This window comes from Notothenia rossii (assembly GCF_949606895.1).
Source record: "Notothenia rossii genome assembly, chromosome: 6".
NCBI lineage: Eukaryota > Metazoa > Chordata > Actinopteri > Perciformes > Nototheniidae > Notothenia > Notothenia rossii.
In genome coordinates, this window is record NC_136909.1 from 42,043,495 (window position 1) to 42,065,383 (window position 21,889).

At 38.9% G+C, this 21,889-nt stretch overlaps 2 protein-coding genes across 3 annotated transcripts in view; one reads left to right on the forward strand and one right to left on the reverse strand.

The window, feature by feature from the left end:
• Positions 1-7,183, reverse strand: part of pias2 (protein inhibitor of activated STAT, 2) — a 32,210-nt gene extending 25,027 nt beyond the window's left edge. The window contains exons 1-3 of one of the 2 annotated variants that reach the window (XM_079687445.1): positions 7,100-7,183; positions 5,028-5,212; positions 3,395-3,482 (exon numbers count right to left, since the gene is read on the reverse strand). In XM_079687445.1, the coding sequence (XP_079543571.1) occupies positions 3,395-3,482; positions 5,028-5,139 (200 nt within the window). In that variant the 5' untranslated portion in view covers positions 5,140-5,212; positions 7,100-7,183. Of the gene's footprint in view, positions 1-3,394; positions 3,483-5,027; positions 5,216-7,099 lie in introns of both variants that reach the window. The other variant, XM_079687446.1, reaches the window with a different exon arrangement.
• Positions 7,184-10,267: 3,084 nt separating this feature from the next.
• On the forward strand, positions 10,268-15,914 carry ube2l3b (ubiquitin-conjugating enzyme E2L 3b). The gene is made up of 4 exons (XM_079688162.1): positions 10,268-10,359; positions 12,161-12,256; positions 12,511-12,697; positions 14,495-15,914. Exons 1-4 carry the CDS (start codon positions 10,333-10,335, stop codon positions 14,647-14,649), a joined length of 465 nt encoding a protein of 154 aa, XP_079544288.1. The 5' UTR covers positions 10,268-10,332; the 3' UTR covers positions 14,650-15,914.
• The last annotated feature ends 5,975 nt before the right edge of the window (positions 15,915-21,889 follow it).

Below are 21,889 nucleotides of genomic sequence, written 5' to 3' on the forward strand. Positions count from 1 at the left end.
TTGTAATTGTTCTGGGGAAAAACTAATTCTTTGTTCAGTTTGTGTTGTTTAAGTAATAAAGGACCATAAGATCTACACCCTCTTGTGTCTTATTCCCTTAAGGATTTTTTTTTCTTTAGTGGCAAAATAAAAGATAAAGTTTGAAAATGCAATTTTTTTTTTTTAAATCTGTGTATTCATAACAGTGTGAAATTAAGCCGTTAGTTTATATATTATATTTTATTGCATATAAGATTAACTAAACACTATAACAACATACATCAGAACTTAAGATTCTTGTTGGGCTATTATAATTATATAATGATATACTTTTAGTGTGTCTGACGTAGTTGACACAAATCAAGTTTTTAAAGTCCATGTAATGTCCAAAATAAAAGTTATTCTGTGTTAATAAATCGCTTCATCACTTTCCACTGTTTCATTTGACATATCAACATCAATGATTCTTTCCATAAATACCCCCCAAATAACATGAAATGTGTGCCACTTTCCCGTGTTATTCCGCTCCGGTAGCGAAAAGCTTGCCAGCCATTAACCCAGCTGTGTGACGTCACACGTGGCAAACACCAGCCTCGTCTGGATTGTTTGTTTTGTATCCTTCCGCTATTTTCGCTCAACATATGTGTAACCAGACCTCGCTAAACTTTTTTTATCTAACAATTCATGATGGGGAAGCGATGTGTAGTTGTGAGCTGTGAATGTTTCCTGATTGCTATAAACATTGATCATGGGTGCTGGAAGATTGTGCACAAAACTCGGGTCAGAATTAAGTTACTACAGGTGTTATGCCAGCTTGAGCTAAATGTCACCAGAGTACAGTGAACTTGCCTAGTGACTGAAATATATAAAAGTTGAAGTGAAATAAGTAAGGCCAAAAATGAATTACGTCTGAATATCTTTATTATTTTTACCACTTTTAATTATTTGTGGGCTCGCACATATACCAAAATAGACTAATGTACACTGCAATAAAGATAAAATGTTACAAGTGAAAAATTAACAAAAGAACCCTTTTTTATTTATCAAACAGTAAATTAATACAATCTTACAAATTTGTGATTTGGAAAATGTTGTTATATTTACATGTTTCTTTGGAAAAATAATATTGTAAATGATGTACTTTGTAAATTATTTACATCATGCGAAACCATTTTAACCAGTTCAGCTGCATGACTTATGTCAAATTACAGATTTGGCCATTGAAATCCCTGATAGCGGCCTCCCGGCTCAGGGTAAGTCTTCCGTATCTCGGTTACAGCACATGCAGCGGGACTCTGATTTTTGGGCCGAGTAGGCCTACACCCCAGCACCAACGTACAAACTGTCGATAAGCTGTATATCGATACTTCCTAATGAAAAAAAAGTATACAGATTATAAATATATTTGGAGAAAAATAAAATGTTATGTAGTAGCCTACTATTATGTAGCAATTGTTACAAATTGGCTTATAACATGATATTTGTATTTTACTTGTACAAAATAAATATGAGGTTATACATGACTGCTTGACAGAATCATAGACCTCTTATATATTTCCTCACATGTGTAGTTGTTTCTTTTCTCAAGCATACATTGAACTTGCATACACAGAAAAAATAAAAGCCAAGCTGTTTTTGACTGCTTGAAAGAGTTTAATGGTATCTTTAAAAGTGTACCATATCTGCAGCGACTAAAAGTATTATATGAAAGCAAAGCTGCAATAGGCAGTTGGGTCAATCAATATTTACTTACTGGTGTAGTGGGCCATCAACTGCTCTGTGTTGTTGTTTGTATTGAAGATACGCTATTTTCAGTGTCCAAACACTGAGACAGCCTTCTCTAAAGCCTGGGTGGCTAATAATGCACCTTGGTTTCTCGTCGGTGTCTTCTATCTGGCAGAGTCCTGCACGGGTCTGATTTTCAAGACCCGCTCCCGCCCCGCACCCGTGACGTGCAGTACCGAACCCGCCCCGCTACCCGCACATATGGCCAATTAGTCCCGCAACCCGACCCGACCCGCCGGCACATGATCGGCAACCCGACCCGAACCCGCATATATATAAGCAGTGACAACGTGCAATTATTAAACACACGCAGTTGCATATTTGGCTCAAAAAGCCTGGGATGTTGTTTATTTTCTCCATCTAGGATGACACCAAAAGCCTCCCAGACGTTGGATTTTGCTCTTGAGGAAGAGTTATTGAAAATGCTGTATTCTCCGCTATAGAGAGCTTCACCTCAGCCATTCAGAATGTGGTGCGCTCAGCAGCAGATAGATGCACTGCAGAGGTTATGATTATGCTCGGTACCGCGGAGGAGAGGTCTGAGGATTTAAACATTAAACTAAATTATTATTGTTTAAATATATTTATTATGCAACACCCGCAACATCTTTGTTTTACCCAGAAGCGAACCCGGAAAAAAGCGTTTGAAAAAATACCACCCGCAAATCGCCTTTTTTGCGGGTCACCCGTCGGGTACCCGCGGATACCCGACCCGATGCAGGACTCTGCTATCTGGTCAGTAGGTTGCAAACTGTCTATTTGTTCCATCACCTGCCAGATCTCTCTGCAGCATACACATTCATCTGCAGTGGGCATGCTTTCACAGCATTGACATGTACACCTGAATATTGTACATAACATTAAAAAACAAAACAATATCTGCCGGACGTGTGAGGAACAGATGACAAATTAAGATCGACATTTAGTGCAGGTCAAACTAAATAAAACAGAATTTACCATTCAGTATTGCCGACTCGAGTCTCGCCGGCTGCGGAATCCGCTTCTCTTTCACAAGTTTCTGCCTCGTTGTTCGATTGCTGGGCAGGAGGCTCGTACTTATAAGGCAAAATGCCTTGAAGTGAAAGGCTAGCTGGTTCACTCTCTACTTCTGTAACTGAATCCAGATAACCCACTGAATCTGAGCTTGAATGATCGCTGTCGCTGTCTGAAGTTATCGCGTTGCTTGCCATTTGGACTGATTTGATCAAATGGCAATGTTTGCCACGTGTGACGTCACCACTCGTTCGGGAGTGATCGGGGGCGTACTCGGCAAACTTCGGAACCAACATCGGTTTTTAACGTATATGTCATTTAATTATGACGAAACTTTAAACATTTGTATTTATTTTTATTCTGGTGATATCTAAACTACATGTTAAAAAACACCTGTGTTAGATGCATTACATGGCCTTTAAGGTAAACATGTGAATTTATTAAAAATGTGTTTTAGCCTCAAGCCTGCACCTTTACATGGTTAAATAGCACATATCTTAATCTACATGAATATATAACTGTAATCAATAGTGTACATTTTCAAAAAATATTTTTCAGAAAGTGTTTTGTCCCAACTCTCAAGAATCAGTGATTTATTATTTAACACCACAAGTCGCTTTTCATTAAACAGTCCTACCTGGATATGCACACTTCACGAACTTGTTGTGGTGTCAGGGCAAAGATGAAGTATTTCTCTTGGTGGTACCTCTGTGCAGGACTCGCTCCTGGAGACACAAATGGTGACTGAAAGTTAGAGTGAATACCATGGCTAATAAACACACATTAGCATCATTAGTGATCTTCATACGGAACAACAAGTTACCATTTTGGTACCTTTTCAGATGGATCACTGCAGTAATCCCAACTCATCTGCACAATCCCCACACCATGAACTCAATACTCTCCTTAGAGTGCACTGAAACACTGCAGCCCCCTCCTATCTGTTTCAATGTTTTCATTTGTGCTGCCTCTCAATGAACTACAGTAGCGGTTCCAAACCGGGGGTACGTGGAGCCCTGGGGGTACTTGATGCAGGATTTCCGCCCTGTGTAGCGAGTGTTTTCAGGATCAGCAAATGAAATACAACACACAGAGTGCATTTTCGACTTCTGATCACTTTGCTGGAGAGAAATATCTCAAAAAACTTCTGAACTTTTTCTGAATTGTTTCTGATGGTTCAGTGTCTAATCTCTATTCTCATGAGTCTTTCCCTCTTCCACAACGAAGGATAATTGTGTTCACAATTCAATTAAAGTTCTGTACTAGGGACAAAGGCACTTAAGGAACACAGTCCACTCCGGTTAGGCCTTACTACAGAACAATTACAAACTGTACCCTTGCTAGTGTTGGCTGGCACTGCCTTCGTCAGGTATAAGTCTTGTTAGTCATATAGGATGTTGGTCATGTAAGGGTTAAAATACTCTTAATTGACCAAATAACTCAAACTTTGGGTTGAATTTCATTGAAATCTACTTCTGATATCAAGGTTCCATATTTTATTTTCAGTCACTACTAGACTACTTATTGCCAAGTCGGATATATCACAAAATGTTCCAGTTTCAAATACGTCTTGGAAGTTGATATGAAAGTTCATCATTATGATTGCACCAATTTGACATGAAAGTGGTATTATCTTTTGATAAGCTATTCCCCAGCTGGTTGTATTTACACAATTGAATATATTAAAAAGGTTTGTGTTAGTTTGTATAGCCTTCTCAGGAACATTTCTTCATAAAAAACATAATGTTACTTTTTGTATTCCTTTAGGTTTTGCACATATTACCAAAACAGGTGAAGTACTTCATACTACTAACTACACCTTCATGGAGCATCTGCATCAGAATTAGGGACGCATGGGTAAAACATAGGCAAATAATGGACATACGCCATGTTTCTCCGTTTTGCACGGCCATGTGACTTAGTGCTGCTGCAGAGGTCTCATTTGCCATCATTTTTCAAATGTATGATGGAAAAAATCTTCAAGCTTAAATATGACATGCATGTGGTATAATCCTGTGATAAACAATTCCCTAGCTGGTTATATTTACACAATTCAAAACATTTAAATGGTTTTAGTTTGTAAAACCTACTCAGGAAAGTATTGTCATGAAAAATGTTTTGTTGGTATATTATTAGCAACTTCTAGAATAATACATTTGCATCAGTATATGAGATCATTCAAAAATACCCGCCACAAGTCATGATGGCAGAACCAAGGGTTACATGTCTCACAGTTCAAAGGAAAAAGAAAAGAAAACTCCATGGCGCACCTAGACTCGAAGGCTTGATGAGGATGTCCAGCACATCATAGAAGGGGAGGGGCTTCATTTGCACATCAGGGTGGACGGGGGGGACGAGAGGTGCCGGCTGCTGGAGGTTCATGCTGCTGTTGGTGTGGTCCCACGCGGCTGTTTCTCCTGTCAACACGCTGAGGTCTCTGCTACAGGAAGGACTCCTGCTGACAGAAAAGGCAGTTTGGACTGTTTACCTACATCACAGGGCAACAGTGGGAGTATGCCTACTCGGCCGACCACTACACACAGCATAAGTCCTGATAAACCTGTTGCTGAACCTACCTTACCAGGTGCAACGCTGTTTGTGTCCCCCGTGAAACACGCTATGTACACATAGTTCCATGCGAACATCGACAAATAAAATAAAAACTAAACGCCCTTTAAGATTTTGGGAGTTTTATTAAAAAATAGTCAGTGAGTGGCTGATTTGAAACTACGGTTAGAGAAAGTTACAACCGTTCCCGTTTCTGTCAGAGATAGGAAGTATTCCCCAAGCTTGTCGCTGTATTGACAACCTCCTCCGCCTTAAAGAAGGAGCGCCATACAGCTGAGAGTGTGACTACAGACGGAGTCCACTCCGTCACAGAGTGGGAAGCAGTACGATTGGAATTGGGCCAAAGGGTCTTTGATCCTTGACTTATTCTGGACACATTGCCTTCATTTTGACTTTCAACCTCTTTTGTCGTGCCAAATAAAGCCCGGAAACACCTGAAGCTGGGACACTCTGGATTCCTCAATAAGTTACACAACTGAACACTACTGCTGATAAAGATCTAAACAAGAAAACATTACACAAGCCTACATCAAGGCCACACAATGCAAGTCTTGATTACATTGTATGCATGCTTTTCTATGACAAACCTGTATCTTGAGGAAATCTGGTTTTCAGGCTTTTGTGGCATTCATTAAATAATCATAAGTCTGGGTTCAATCAGGTTTGTTTACTTTAATACATCAATTTATCGGTGACTCCCTTGGGAATACTGTATGTTCTAATTTCAAAAACGGTTTTAAGTCATGTTCAGTTAATTCATATACAAATGATTAATTCAAGACAATTAATTAACAAGAGTGTAGGAGAATAGATTTTATAATTTGTTAACACCATCAATTAAATCTGTGTGCACACATTATTATATTTTCCTATTAAACCCTTTCAGGGTAGGTTTCTTCTTTGCTAAGGTTACATAGGCCTACCCTTTAGTAAAAAACAACATCTTTATCAGATTAGGTAAATTATTACATTTTTTGAGATTTAACAAGTAACCCTCCTCCCCCGCTTCACACCGCTAAATGATTATCAGGATCACTTGTATTTTCATTATCACAGGAACAATACTAGACAGTGATGTTTAATACATGTAGTTCATAAGCAAAACAACTTCCCAGCCTCCTTTAACCAAATTCAATCACGTTATATTACCGAACAAGCAAATAATCAGTCAGTTATCGGCGTTGCAGCTGTTCCCTGAGCTTTGTATTTGCACAGAGTTGTTTACATCAGAAAATATAGTCTAGACTTAACAGTACAATTCAATGAAACTATTAAGTTGTTAAAACGATCAAAGAAAAAACCTAAAGACTTTAACCAGTGTGGCTAAGGTTATATGAAGGTGTTAAAATTAAGATATTTAGACACCATAGCGTTAACTTTTTGCTAGCTGTTGTATCATTGTGATAATAGCTGCATGTAATCGACTTCGTGCAGGAGGGTTTTAATGACCAATTAGGTTGCTTAACAGCGTTATACAACTACTTACAAAGACAACAACACCGCGAACAGACACATTGAAAAATTAAATTCAGCAAGGGTTTCAGTTGAAGTGAAATAACAAGAGACCTATTAGCGTCTCTTAGCATTAAGGCTAACTTCCTAAACGCTAACGACCTGCTCTTAAAAGTGCATATTTCTGCGAAGTAATGCCCTATCCTCTGAGCCCGTCAGCTCCGACCGCCATATTTATAACATCATATTATTTTCAAGTTTTTGTAACGTGTTTTAATGTTGACAGACGAAAGTCACAATCAGTGTTTTTCTTTTAGCCTACCCGAAACTCTTCACTCTCCGCCATCTTGTTGTTCCGGTTATCCCGCCCAGAGTGACTACTTCCAGGTTACGCCCTGACGCCACAGTTTATAAACACAGTGGGCAGTGGAGCTCCAGCCCAGCTTTTTTTCCTTTATTTATTCAAGAACATATAAACATTATACATTTTGTATACCACAAAAGTTGAGATCAGGGGAATACATATAAAGACATAGAAAATGACAATCATAAAAAAAAAAAGAGATTTGAGGAAAATAAGTATTGCCCTACTTCTTTAGGACAAAACAGATTAAATAACCATCTTGGATCATCTGCAAAACACAAAATTTGATGATGTATTTTAAAGAATATGATGCATTGTTGTCCAAACAGGAATTATAACTAGCACAATCTTTATAACAAAACAACAATAACACAATGTCAATGTTTCTTTCTTTTTTTAATCTGATCTTTACATGTTTAGTCTGTAATCTGGAGAGAGATTTAAGATTCTCATTGCCAACATTTGCTCCTCTGTATCTGTTGATGAAATAGGCTATAGGCTAAGATATATGATACATAAAGAACATAAAAATATATTTTCATCTGCTTTTCTTTGAAATTACATAAGATTCAACAGCCTTAAAGAAATGTACATTCTTACTAATTTGTGGAAAAACTCCACTACAGGTAGAAGAGAGCAGAATAGCCTCAAATACAAATATGGTTGAGGCAAAACTGAACGTTGTGGACAACATTGTTGCACTAAAATTTCAGAGGTGAATATATTTGTGAATGATATTTGGATATAGAGGTTGTTTTTGTGCATTTAATATTGTCTGTTTTCACTGGGGGGAAATGAACACCTATCCTAAATCCACCAGTGCCACAACCAACAAAGATGGTATAAAAGGGTAGAGGCTTCGCACTGCTCTCCAAAACGGATACATCATTTGGTGGTTTTACATTGCACAAAACGTACAATTTCTGCTATAAGCGTGTACATTCAAAACCACAACAATGAGAATTAAAAAAAACACAACAAAACCACTTGCAGGAGTTCTGATAAGGAAACTTGACAACATGTATGTGTCACAAGATGTCCGCCTGTTATGCAAACGTCTAATTTTCAGAGGTAGAATTTTTGTATATTCAGCTTTTTCGCATTCAGGTGACTTAGATTCTGATTCCCCTTTCTGAAAAACACATGAACACAATACTACTTGTAGACAAGCAGATTAGTTTCTGCAGGGCTGCCAACATTTGAGTTCAGCTTGGAGTGAGATTTTTTTTTTGGTGAACCGAAAAAATAAACGTCCATGTGTACAGTGTTACAAATGTATTGAACATTTACAAACTAGGGTTTCCCATTAATGTACCGGGCGGTACAGTGGAATACGCACACACACATTGTACCCGCGACTCTTACAATGAAGGCTCGATAATCAGCTCACAGCATATAAAATAGCATATAGGTGTAAGCAGAGGTAAAGGGCTATTTTATAAGTGTGTGTCAAAAATATTGAAGTTAAATGCATCAACCTGGTGCACTTTGAGAGCAAAATGAATTTATGGAAAACAGATTTTCTTTTTCTTTATGGATATTTTACAAATCACTCACCTTTTAAACTGTATTCTTGCTTTACTGTCATATAGTATTTAATAACTGTTTTCATTTATTCTCATAAATGGTGACCAAAACGTTTGAGACCCACTGAGATAACTAGACTAAAGTTAACTATCTAAACAGAGAGTGCCTTATCTCACTGAGCTGTAGTTATCTCTCTCAGTCAGACAGGACAGAGCTCTCCCTCTCCTTGTTTGAGAAACAGCTTCTGATATCCGTTAAGCTAACCAGATGCTAACAACAACAATGCAAATAGTGAGTTTGGTAGAAATATACTGTATACTATAGGCTAATAGTAAAGTTATTCAGCCATATTTATTGAAGATTTTACATTATAAATATTCCCCCAAATTATTCAAAAGCATATTCTTCCAAACTCGTATGACACTATTGATGTGTGTAGTGAGTTTGGTAGTAATAAGCTGTATAAAAGTGATTGAATATGTATTCTCTTTTTTCGGAGTTGCAGTTTCCAGACGGTCCCTGTGCACTCGTTTCTTCTCCGGCTGCGGATAGAGACCAATGTCGTTCCAGCTCAGAGGACGGCGCGTATTGGCTTTTTTTGATCAAAATGTGATTGTAGTTCGTTGTCAACCTTACCACGGTACTTAGGAGACGTCGTTTGTGTCTGAATAACGTTTTGTTCATGAGTTATTCTTCCGCAAAATCAGAATCTCCCAATATCGTTCCAACTCTACTGAACTAAGCCAGAAGACCGTCTCATTTCCGCTCGGTTTGTTGTTCCTTCACTTTATTTTTATATTGATATACTTTTATTTTTGGACGAAAACTTAGCGTGAGGAAAGGCAAGTGTGGCGTGAGTGCGTCAGAGATGGATTAATTGCGTGACTCTCACGCTCAATGCGTGAGTGTTGGCAGCCCTGGTTTCTGCCTGGTTTACCCAAATAACCAATACTGCAAGTTTTGACATAATAGATGATCACATTTCATTTAAAATGTGTTGACTATAAATATTTAATAATTTATTTCTGTACTTATTTATGAATGTATTGATACTCAAGTAGCTTACTTTTCAAGCCTCAGTTCACAAGAGTGAGAAATTGAAGTAAGTAACAGTCCGGAAATACCCAGCGATAAGACATCTAGCCATGGGTAACGATAATGGTGTGCTATAGGATTTTATCACTATGAACACAGGCCATGGTAGAATTGGTATTGGTAACACTTCGATGCTACGTGAAATCCTAAAAAATAGAGCAAACTCCAAATTAGCTTTACATTATCACAGCTGTCGCACATATTTTGGTCAATTTTATGTAATGCACATCTTTGACAAAATTCTAAAAGCCTAAACAAAATTTAAAAAAGTCGTCCTGTAACTTTAAGGTTTTCTTCTCAACTGGGGTATGGGGTTAACTGATGGCTGATATTAAGTTTGTAGTTAATTGATGGCTATCCTAAATCTGTAGTTAACCCACGCATGTAGCCCAAACATATAGATAAACCTAAGGGCTTCTGTCCAGCCTGTAATAATCTGATTTTATTTTATAGATGATTTATACACATGGAATTGCATCCTTTAGTTAACCGGATGGCTGATGCTCAACCGGAGCTCCAGCCCCATATTCGCCGCGCTGTGAATTCTGGGAACACACAGTAGTATCAAGATGGCGGCGAGCAGGAGGCTGGCCAAGGTAAATCTCCCGATCCGTTCTTTTCATATTATTTATTATCTGTAAAAACACATTTTAGGCCAGTGTACTCATTCGTTATTCATCTTAACGAATATGAGATCATGTTGTGTGAAGAAACATTAAGAGGCTATTTTTTACTGTTAACTTAATATAAACGAGAGGTCACTACTGTCCACCGTGATGCCGTTAGCCAACCAAATCATATCGCCTAGCAGCAAAGCACCGGCAAAATTAGGCTAGAGACTCGATAGTCAGCCTTCTGAAGACTAACACGGGACACATGTTCTGTTTAATACCTATCTATAGCTTCCATGTAGCTGTTGTTGTGTGACCGCGAATTGAGTTTAGATGTGGCCGACAGAGAGCGTGAGTGGATTTGCTCGGCATAAGGCGCTTGCTAATCAGCTAACGGGCTAGCCTCAGATCTGAGCTGCGTTTCAGCTAACGCTAGCTGGCGAGCTAGCGAGTTTTAGCTACACTCAAGTTAGCCGGGTTTGGATTGGCGGGGATTAATTTAAAGTACATTCACAGCTCCCGTTTTTTCATTGCTGTTATATACAAGCACCAGGCGGTAGTTCTTTGTAAGGAGATGATCTCCCGGTACCCAGACAATGAGGTAACGAGGCTGTACAGGAGCTACACACAACAACATGGAGCCTTAAAGCTAGCTGGCAGAACAGAACAAGGAAATAGGCCCAAAACAGACAGAGGCTTTACCTTATTTCACATCATTATACAGCAGGTCAAAATGAACCTTTTGCTAAGATCTTAACGTAGTAACAAAACTAAATTGATTTAAAAAAATATGTGGATTCAGCAGGATCTGTCAGACCCGGCTAAGTAGACGACAGTGATTGACGATCATGATCAAGGCCTACAAGGCGTATCTTTGTTCTATATGAAATATGAAGACCTATATGTTAGACAACATACTGTGTTAACCCCCCTTCATACTTCTCACTATATTTTAAGATTCTCAAAAAAGCCCCTTAATAGTCCCACTCAGCACCGGTGTCTTTATGAGATAGGGAGGACGAGTACAAAGTATTAGCCAGTCACGGGCGTCTCAGCACACTACACTTGTAATAAAATAGCACTGCAATAAACTACATTTTAAATGTGAACCAATTACATATGATATAGTTAACTAACTACAACATCTAAATAGGTGAAATTTAGCGTTGGTGTGTTTGTTGTAGCTTTTGCAAAACACTTTTTTAATGAATATGGGTACAATTTAACAGAGAAAAAAAAAAAACGTTCTCTTTATTGAGAATCAGTTTGTCATAGTCAATCATCTGACATGAATGACACCATATTTAGAGATAATTTCATTTAGAATTTTCTTTAATGTCCACTTTCTGATCAGTGCCTCCGCTGTGACATGAGGCAGATTTATGGCGGACTCACGGATAATACAATCTCATCAGTTCCATTCCCAATTCTGCATGCAGCCTCACCAGCCAGTAAAAGTCACTAGTGCAGCAACAACTATGGCATCACTCTTAGGCTTTTTCCCTGTGAGCAAAATTCTTCCAAGTCCAGCTGCAGGTAGCACTATCAGTTATTGAACCACAAAACTCTGAGGAAGTGGGCAAGAACCTAAAAGCCTGCGCTTCCCACCGCCTCCTTCTCTTATGCAACATTTTTAATGTTTATATACGTTTGCTGTCACTAAAATAATGCATTAAGTATGGTAAGACCTTCAGAGATCACAAAGCAATTCATATTTAATCCCCAGGTACAGAATTTGACATTCCAAAACTCACCTCTAATATTTATTGTTTGCTTGTTTTCTCAGGAACTTGAAGAGATTCGCAGGTCTGGAATGAAAAACTTCCGAAACATTCAAGTTGAGGAATCAAACCTATTGTCATGGCAAGGGCTCATTGTTCCTGTAAGTATATTTACCTTTTTAGTTCGGTTTTATTCTTATTTTTTGAGACATTCATGTTTGTTTATTTTCTACCCTTTTTACTTTCCAAATGATGTGCAATAACTTTGTTTTAACATGCTGTTGTAAAGAAAAAAATATATCCCAATTTGGGATTAATAAACTATACATCTATTCTGTATTTACCCTTCTTAATGACTGCTCTGCCATCTGCTGGCCCACACTTCCTCTCACTGACCTCTTCTGTTCCCTTACAGGACAACCCTCCTTATGACAAAGGTGCGTTCAGAATCGAAATCATTTTCCCCACCGAGTACCCTTTCAAGCCTCCCAAGATCACATTCAAGACAAAGATCTACCACCCCAACATTGATGAGAAGGGCCAGGTGTGCTTGCCTGTGATCAGCGCAGAGAACTGGAAGCCTGCCACCAAAACTGACCAAGGTGGGTGTACAGAGGAGCACTGCATGTGAACTGACGCTACCTAATCACAGTTTATCTTAAATCTTTATCATCATTACGCTGCCTGGTTTTAGTGCCAATACTCAAACAAAACACCTTCAGTACATTACTGTATGAAGTCAAGTGATCAGAAACGGAACACAATCGTCGTTGTTTTAGTTTCATTCATATGAAATCAGTTTATTATGGAGAGACCAATAGGAGCAAGTCAGATTCAAGAGTGATGTCATCACTGGCAGACATATTTAAAGGACTATGATCTGCCTATGGGTAAAATTGGGGTTTTCCCCATACTAATACTGTGGTCATACACCTAATTCTTTATCAATATTCTTATATTTGTATGTTTTTCATTATAAATTATTTGAAAAAATACTTAATGCAGAACAGGATAATAATTAATTTTCAAGTTCAATAAAACTAAATGTTATTTCTAGAGCATCAAGAGTTGTCACATGTAGATTATATATCACTTAAAACAAATGTAATATGTCCATTAAATGAATAATATTACTGACATCACCATATTGACTGATGTAAGATTAGAAAGAAAGTTGACAAGAAAAATAAAGTGTACTGGAGGCTTGAGCCCAACGTCTTAACGTTAAAGCTTAATATCCAAAAGTAAATAAGAAGTTTTAAACTTCGATTTTAATTATTGGTTTCTAAATCAATCAGAATGAGAAATCCTTTATTGGCCAGCAGCAGGAACATTTACGCTGTTCCAGCACTAAACAAGAAAGACATTTTACATTTTCATACAGATGAAAAAAACGTGAAGGTTACATTTCTTCTTCTTTTTTTACTCATATCCAGTGTGTAGTTTAAACAATTTTTTGAAGTTAGAGATTGTAATGTTTTTAAATATTTACATTAAACATTTAAATCTGGGATTTAAAAATGAGAAGATGCTTAAAAAAACAAACTCCACTATAGATTTAGTTTGAGTATTATTAAAATATATATTTTTTTTGTTTGAATAAAATGCTTATTCTAAACTACAGTTACAAAAGTCAGAAAGGAGTTTGCCCCATATCTTGCTGCTTTTTTTTACACCCTCCACCTTCAGTTTGGAATTGTGACCGGAAGTTGAGAAGTGACTTGAAATGACAGGAAGTTCCAAGACAAAAGCTCCCGATAAGGTCTACACTCAATGCTCTCTGATTTTTCAAAGCATTGGCACTTGGCCCCTTGATTAAAAAAAAAAAAAAATGTTGTAGGGAAGTACCGACTGAGATTTTTTGTGCAGTACACCGATGTTTTGTATTCCGCCTGTGTGCAGGGAAACAAAAACATTTATTTTTATTTTTTTATATAAAAATACTTGAATAGGCAAAATGCTGTCGTACAATTTGAGACACAACGGGTAAACGGGTAGCTTGTGAATTTACTCCAGGTGGAACTAAAGTCTGATTCAACACTTGATTATATTTCACATCATTCATCCACATCTGTAAAGTAACTAAAGGTAATAAATACATGTAGTGGAGTAAAAGTACACCATTTACCTCTGAACTGTAGAGGAGTAGAAGTACGAAGTAGCAAAAAAATGTAAATACTGAAGTAAAGTACAAGTACCTCAAACGTATACTTAAGTACAGTACCACTGTAGTGTTGTTGGGAGAAGCACTGTACTTTTATTTTTTAAACTTTATTGAACAAATCTTCCAACACATTATAAAAGGTCACATAAAAATCGGTGTTCATTACAATAATGAAACACTGAGGGCATAGCACTGTACGACTCTAAGCTGCTGTCCTGGGCTGTGTGTCTTTCAGTGATTCAGTCCCTCATCGCGCTGGTGAACGACCCCCAGCCGGAGCATCCTCTAAGGGCGGACCTAGCAGAAGAATACTCAAAGGACCGAAAAAAATTCTTGAAGAACGCCGAAGAGTTTACAAAGAAACACGGAGAAAAGCGGCCAATGGACTGATGACCTGACGAGCGCGTAGCCCTCTCTCTGTCTCCTCTTTCTCCCCCCCCCTCCTCCTATCTCACCTGCCCAACCAAACACAGATCTTGCTCTCTCCCCCTCCCTCCCTCCCTCCCTCACCGGTCCTCCCTGCAGTCCAGGAGCCGCCCAGCTGAAGCCCAGCAGTGGCAGCCCCACCGTCCCCCCCTCATCCAGGACTCTCTGTGGATCAGACAGCTTCCTCCCCTCCCTCTTCCTCCTTGGCCATAACTCTCCAGACCATTTCTAACTTTTGACTCTTTTCTTAATGGGAAAAAATAGCTAAGGGAACATGAAGTTCAGATGAAGAGTTAGATGGCGATATGGAGTAATTTGTTAAAGTTTGCTTTTCCTCTATATAAACAACTCCTGTGTTAAATAGATGATCACTTAGATGCGATTTTTCTGAAGTATCTTATTTTTGGTAAAACAGGTTGATTACTTGTCCTCTTTTTCTTTTGCCCCACCCTTGATAATATTTTAGGCTTAAAACACAAAGGTGTCAGACAGAAGAGAAGCTGTAGCTAGGACGCGCAAAGTGTTCCCTTACTCACCTCCACTGCTTCTAGACTTGCACTGTACTCTACGGGACAATCCCTCACCACCCCACCCCACCCCCAACAAAAAGTGGCAGGCCATACATTCATTGATCTGTTATAGCTGAAAGTGCTACAGAAGATACCTGTGTGTTGAAGAAACATCGTTGGTTTCCAAACATGCATTTATCTTCTATCCCCACATTGGACAGGAAACACAGGAGAGAGGCACCATGCCGTTAAAACGCTTAACAGCCAGACCAATGGCTATTGTTCTTTTCTTTCCCATGTTCATCATTCTTTCTCCCCTCTAAATTGTTTAGATTGGCACATGATATTTAAAATTGGTAACGTGGGAAGGTTGTTAATTTGAATCCTTCGCACATATTTCCCCCAATATAACCCCCCTGTCACCTTTTCCACACGGCAACCAACATACAGTCAGCTGCCCTGCTGTGAAGGACATCACTTGTCTGAGGGGGGGGTGGAGGAGCTGGAGGAGGATGTACTCGGCTGGAATGAAGCTCAGCTCCTGGAGGCAGTCCTAGTATCGGGCAGCTGGGAGAGGGCTGGCTGCCGGGGGGGGGGGGGGGGGTGTGTCGGGACACAGGAAGGGACTGCAGTGGCCCAAAGACCACCATGTAACAGCTGTTTGATCTGCTCCCAATATTGTTTCATAATAAAGATGGCTAACCATTTGGCCTCACTGTCTGTCTGCTCGTCCGCTGGATGTTCCTTTTTGGCTTTCCAGTCAGTCAACTTTATCGTACATTACGTTTCAAAGAGGGAGACCAAAATGCAGTTTCTCAACATCACAAGAATGCAAATATATACACATGTGTGTGTATATACATACACATTTGACATGTCTAGTCTGGCAAACTTTAATGGATGAATATATTACAACAGTACAAATGTATACAGTCCTAGACAGAGGAGCAAAACTCCTCCAGACTATCAACAGGATTTCATTTTCAATTCACAAAAACAGGTTCAGCTTCTCCTGAGTTTGACACTCACCTGCTGGCTCTTACCTTTGTAATACAAGAAGCCATTAGACATTGAGATACAACTACATTCAGTCAGATACTTTCCACCTTGTCTAGTTCCCAGCATTATCATAAACATAATCATACAAATCTGAGTGTTGAATAATGACAACTGAATATGACTATTTCCATTAACCATCAAATAATGGAGTTATCAATTACCAGTTTGATGTAAAACAATGTTATCAGTTATCCAAGTATGACAATATAAAAGTAATGTAATCTGATTACTTTCCGTTACTTTAGGATACCTCAATATCAAATGCTAAGCAAATCAATAAAGGAGAAAAGAAGATGTTTCATAAGACAAAAGGACAATGTATCATCTTAAAGGTGGGGCAGGTAATTTTGGAGAAACCAGCTCGCGTGTGCTAGGATTTGATAATACACAGCCGGAACAAATCTGCCACTTCCTTACAGAGCCCCTCCTCCAACACACATGAACACGCACATGACCAATGGGGCACGAGATAAGTTTGTGCACAGATGGAAGGCTGACAGGCAGGTAGGCCATCCAGTTAATTTAGCCGGGCCGGCTCAGATGATTGGTCGTGCTTTTTACAGCGCTACGGCTTCCAGAGATGACATTTTTTATAAATATTTTGTCATAGCACTTAAGATATTCATTGCTATCGGGATGTTAAGAGCATTCCATGGAATATAACAAAAAGTGTATCTCGAGCAGGTTTCTCAAACTTACCTATCCCACCTTTAAGGCAAGGCCTACAGAATACTATAGTTTGCAACTGCTGAAAAACTTGAACTAAAGTAAAACACAGTATTATTTTTTAAATCAGGGGTCCATCTCTATTGCAATAAAAAACAAAAAGAAGGAGAATTTAATAAAAAGAATGACAGTAGCCTTAATGAAAACCAAGTAGAAAATGCAGGCACTACGTCTAACTTTAATATATGTTACTCAGTGTTCGTGGTTCTGGTGGACCTGCTGCCTTTTTGGGTTTCAATTCAACACAATCAAACTATTTTATGTTAAAATACTCAACAGATGTTTACTTCATCTCAATTACAAGCAATATAAACGGCATATAGGCCTAAGGTTAATACGCTGAACAAAAATAGAGCATCCCAAACATGCTCAATGGGTGACATGTTAGGGTTAGGGTTAGGGTTTAACCCTAGGGTTTTCAGACCCCCCCAGACCCCCCCAATAAAGCAAAACTGCACGTTTCAGAGTGGCCTTTTATTGTGGCCAGCCTAAGGCACACCTGTGCAATAATCATGCTGTCTAATCAGCATCTTGATATGCCACACCTGTGAGGTGGGATGGATTATCTCGGCAAAGGAGAAGTGCTCACTATCACAGATTTTTTCAGATTTGTGAACAATATTTGAAAGAAATGGTTATTTTGTGTAAATTGAAAATGTTTTAGATCTTTGAGTTCATCTCATGAAAAATGGGAGCAAAAACAAAAGTGTTGCGTTTATATTTTTGTTCAGTGTATTTTCCCTTTACATTTGTTAGATCACATTAATGAAATAAAGTGCTACTCGTGTTTTTGCCGGCTGACCGGCTGGTCCTGTGGCTCATCTTTTCTTTGTAACTAGCTGATGCTCAATCTCATCCTCTTCTTCAAAGTCACTGTCAGACTCAGAATTCTCAGAAATGTGATCCTCACATTCTGAAGCCTCTTCCTCTACATCAGGGGTGGGGAACCTTTTTCCTCTCAAGGGCCATTTCAATTTTTTCAACATCCTCCGAGGGCCGTACAAATTATTGACCTCTGCTTAAAATTACTAAAATCACAGCCCATTCATTTCGCCTTTCTTTCATGCCGTGCAAAGAAAAAACAACCTCTTAATCCAGATATTTTACCATGACTCGTGCATGCATTCAAGTGCAAGGTTGTGGCATGACCACCAAAACAGAAAGCATATTGTACACAAGATGTGTGCCAAAGTATTTAGTTTCCTATCCATGTGGACTGATTGAAGTGGGGGGGGACCTAACCTCCTCTAGGGGGGTCCTCACCTCCTCCAGTGGGGTTCGGGGGGCATGCTCCCCCGGGAAGAATTTTTTTTAAATGTTGAAGTTAAAAGCATCAATCTGGTGCACTTTGAGAGCAACATTAGGAGATCTATGGATAGATCTCTCAACATCAATATGAAACAGAACTGTAAGCAGATTTATTTTTCTTTATGGATATTTTACAAATCACTACCCTTTCAAACTGTATTCTTGTTTATTAATAACAACTTTTATTTACTATCATATAGTATTTTATACATGTTTACTTTATTCTCTTATTTTTTTATAACTATAATGATCATATAAAGATGTGCCTTTACCTCACTGGTTGTAGAAAAAGCTTCTTATATTCGTTAGCATAGCTAGCTAACCAGATGCTAATAACAACAAAGTTATTGACTGTATGATCAGTATGACAGATGAACAGATCGCCACTGGGCTTTCAACTAAAGACACAGCCACGAAAAAACTGCGGCATGTGTCCGGCTCCTTATGGGTACGACTTTCTCTTCCAGAATCATTTGCAAGGCCCTCTGAGCAGAGAATCTTTTGGCCATCTTGATCAGTTGTGATAAGGACACAAACTGGCGAAGCTTTATTTATTGTGTCTCGCCCCAAATTTGCAGCTGGGATAGAGTGTGAAAAAAATAAAGATTGGTTCCCGCAAAACCTAATGCGGGAATGTGAGAGCAGACAGGTGTCCATGCTTGAATTTATCAACTATGTTGCAACCTTGTGCGGGAATGTCAGGGGCATTCTGATACATGTTCTTCACAGAAAATGAGCCAAGGCTATTGAGTGTGAGTTTGAAAAAATAATTTATCATATCATTTTTCTTTAGCTAAATAATGTCCCACAGACCCGAACACCATATAAGGGTTAAAGGTCTCCTATTATACAATTTCTATGAATATATTATAGGTCTCTCAGGTATATAAAAAACATGTCTCTGAAGTGTTTTGCTCAATCACCCATTCTAGCCATACTTGCCAACCTTGAGACCTCAGACGCTGCCGTGATTAAACGCCATATCATGTTCCAAACCACATCAAGGATTATTTCTGAAACAGTATGGAGCTCAAACTCTTTCTCTCTTGTGGGGTTACCACAAGGTGAGAACCTTTTATATCCGGCTTCTTTAAACTTGCTCTCTCCAGTACAGGTTAGCTCTGGTTAGTGATGCTTGCTAATGTAAACAAAGACCATATTCTTCCAAAACACGTTGCGCATTGTTTCAGATAGCAACGTCATACATGCCAACCTTTCCAAATCCAAAAGAGGTAGGTTTGCGTGCGGCAAATGTGCAGGCCCAAATGAGGTAATCAGAAGAAATGGAACCCCAGTAATTACATGTATAAACCATGTATTTAACACATATTGCATCATTTTATGCATTTTTCAGAAAAAGTGGTAGTTTGGTAAACAGTGACATCAACGACATGTCTGGTCTGTAAAATGCCCGAAAAGTAAAAGAATGGGAGATAAATATCCCAAAGTCTCCACATTTTATTATATTTTTAATGTGCTTCTGGTCCTCTTTCAGTTGAGACAGATGAAGGGTGTGTCAGGATGTAGAACTCTTGTGTGAACATTGGATAAAGCCAGGTTCATATTCTCGTTTCATGTTGTTGACATATTAGAGTCAAAGGTTTGCACAGAGCGAAATATCTTTGTGTTGCGCCATAAATCAGAAAATACTGCATTAAAAAAGTCATTTCCTGCATTTTTCTACTGATAAAATGTGATATTGATAATGTACAGGCTTTCAGATTGCTGTAGTTCACTAAACAGAGACATTAACGACATGTTTGGTGTTGAAAATTTCAGAAAAAGTGAAAGACTGGGAGATAAATATCCCCAAATCTCAAAATTGTATTATATTGTGTGTGTGTTTGTGGTCCTCTTTCAGTTGAGACACTGTAGGTGAAGGATGCAGAGGAAAGGCAGCGTTACCCCCGGTCTGCACGTTGTTTCTCTTTCAGAAACACAGAGGACTGTTTGTATGATGCGATCACAGACACGCTGAAAACGGTGTCCGCCAAAAGTCGAGCCCAGGTTCTATGTAGTGTCGTTTTTATTTGTTTTAGTTTGGGAAGATTGAAAATCGGTAGGGAAAGCCAGCTAAGTCGGTAGGCGGTAGAAATATGTCAAAAGCGGTAGACTACCGCCAAAATCGGTAGGGTTGGCAGTTATGCAACGTTTCTGATAGGGCCGTGGGCATAAAGCCAGCCCAAATTTCAGATATTACGTCATATCGGCAGCAAATCTGGATCAGCTCCGTTGTTCCCCCGTTTTTAGAGATGAGGGTACGGATGAAAAAAGAGAGAGGGTTTTGTTTTCTGACACTTTGTGAGTTCCCTGACACACCGGGGACACATATTTATATATAAAATACAACAAAAAGTGCATTTTGCATGATAGAAGAACTGCTAGCAGAATCTGAACACCATTGTGTGGAAATGCTTGTGCTGCCTTCAGGTGCTGTTGGATATTTAATCATACAATGAAGCTGGAACTGAAATGTTGTAACCCCTCCACCACAAGCCCCCAGGAAGTGCGCCGGACTCTCTGAGGAAAATATTTGTTGTGACCAAACGGCAGTACTACACTTCCCTATCAGTCCCTGGGCCCGGAAACACTTTTCCCCATTGACTAACATTGGGAAAGAGACGTCTGTAAATCGTTGGATAATTATTTTTTTTAAAAACAAAATAAACTACCCAGTATGAACATTTGTATAGCCCTTGTTAAAACCATTCGGTCCTCAAGTTGTAAAATGTGCTAATAACGTTATTCTGAAATTATTTTCCCCAGCATTATGAATGCGCATCCAACCCACGGGACCGCGCCGCCCGGCACATTCATGTGAGGTGTTCAGTACATGAGTTTGACCTTTACCCATGGATGCACAATAAGAACGGATTATATGAATACTTTCGTGACGTTTCGCTCTCTCAAAAGTTGGGCCATTTTGTATTCATGCACCAATGAGCAACTCTAATGTATAATGTGTCGTAAAACTGTGAAGTAACACATTTGTTTGTGTGAAACGATGAATGAACTACATCTCCGGTCTAGCAGAACAACACACGTCACCAAGATGGCCGTCACTACTCTCTTGTCAACCAAAGAATTGACTACCCTCACTATCACCACAAGGAAACACGTCCAGAAGAATGTCATGCAAAGCTGCCTGCCATGCCTTCCTTTGATTCTCTCTGAACTGCTTGGTCTTTTTAATGTTTAATGTCAACCATTTGTGCAGATAGTGTGAAGTAGAAAAGATTGCAGATGCTAATGTAGCGTTAGCATTTCTCCCCCGGGCTTAAATTGTGTATTATAGAATGGTCACACCGGTGTGACAGTACTCTTCAAAGGGTTCACGAAATATGACTACTACTCTTACTGTTTAACATGTTGGGTTACTTAATGTTACTTCATGTTAAGGCTAATAAAAATGACAAGGCTGTAATGCTAACTAACGTGCTTGCTACTAGCTAGGTAGCTAACTTGATCCAGCCACTCCTGGTCCTTTCATCAGACGGGAAGCGAAGAACGAGCAAGACCCATTGCTGGTATGATAACAATCTGGTACTAAGCACACAGGCATATTGTTAAAGTTATCTTATCTTAGCCAGCGCCATATAGAT

Coding starts and splice junctions, on each gene's coding strand:
- ube2l3b (XM_079688162.1), top strand. CDS start 10,333: ATGGCGGCGAGCAGGAGGCTGGCCAAG. Junction 10,360..12,160: donor CGAGCAGGAGGCTGGCCAAG/GTAAATCTCCCG, acceptor TTGTTTTCTCAG/GAACTTGAAGAGATTCGCAG. Junction 12,257..12,510: donor GGCAAGGGCTCATTGTTCCT/GTAAGTATATTT, acceptor GTTCCCTTACAG/GACAACCCTCCTTATGACAA.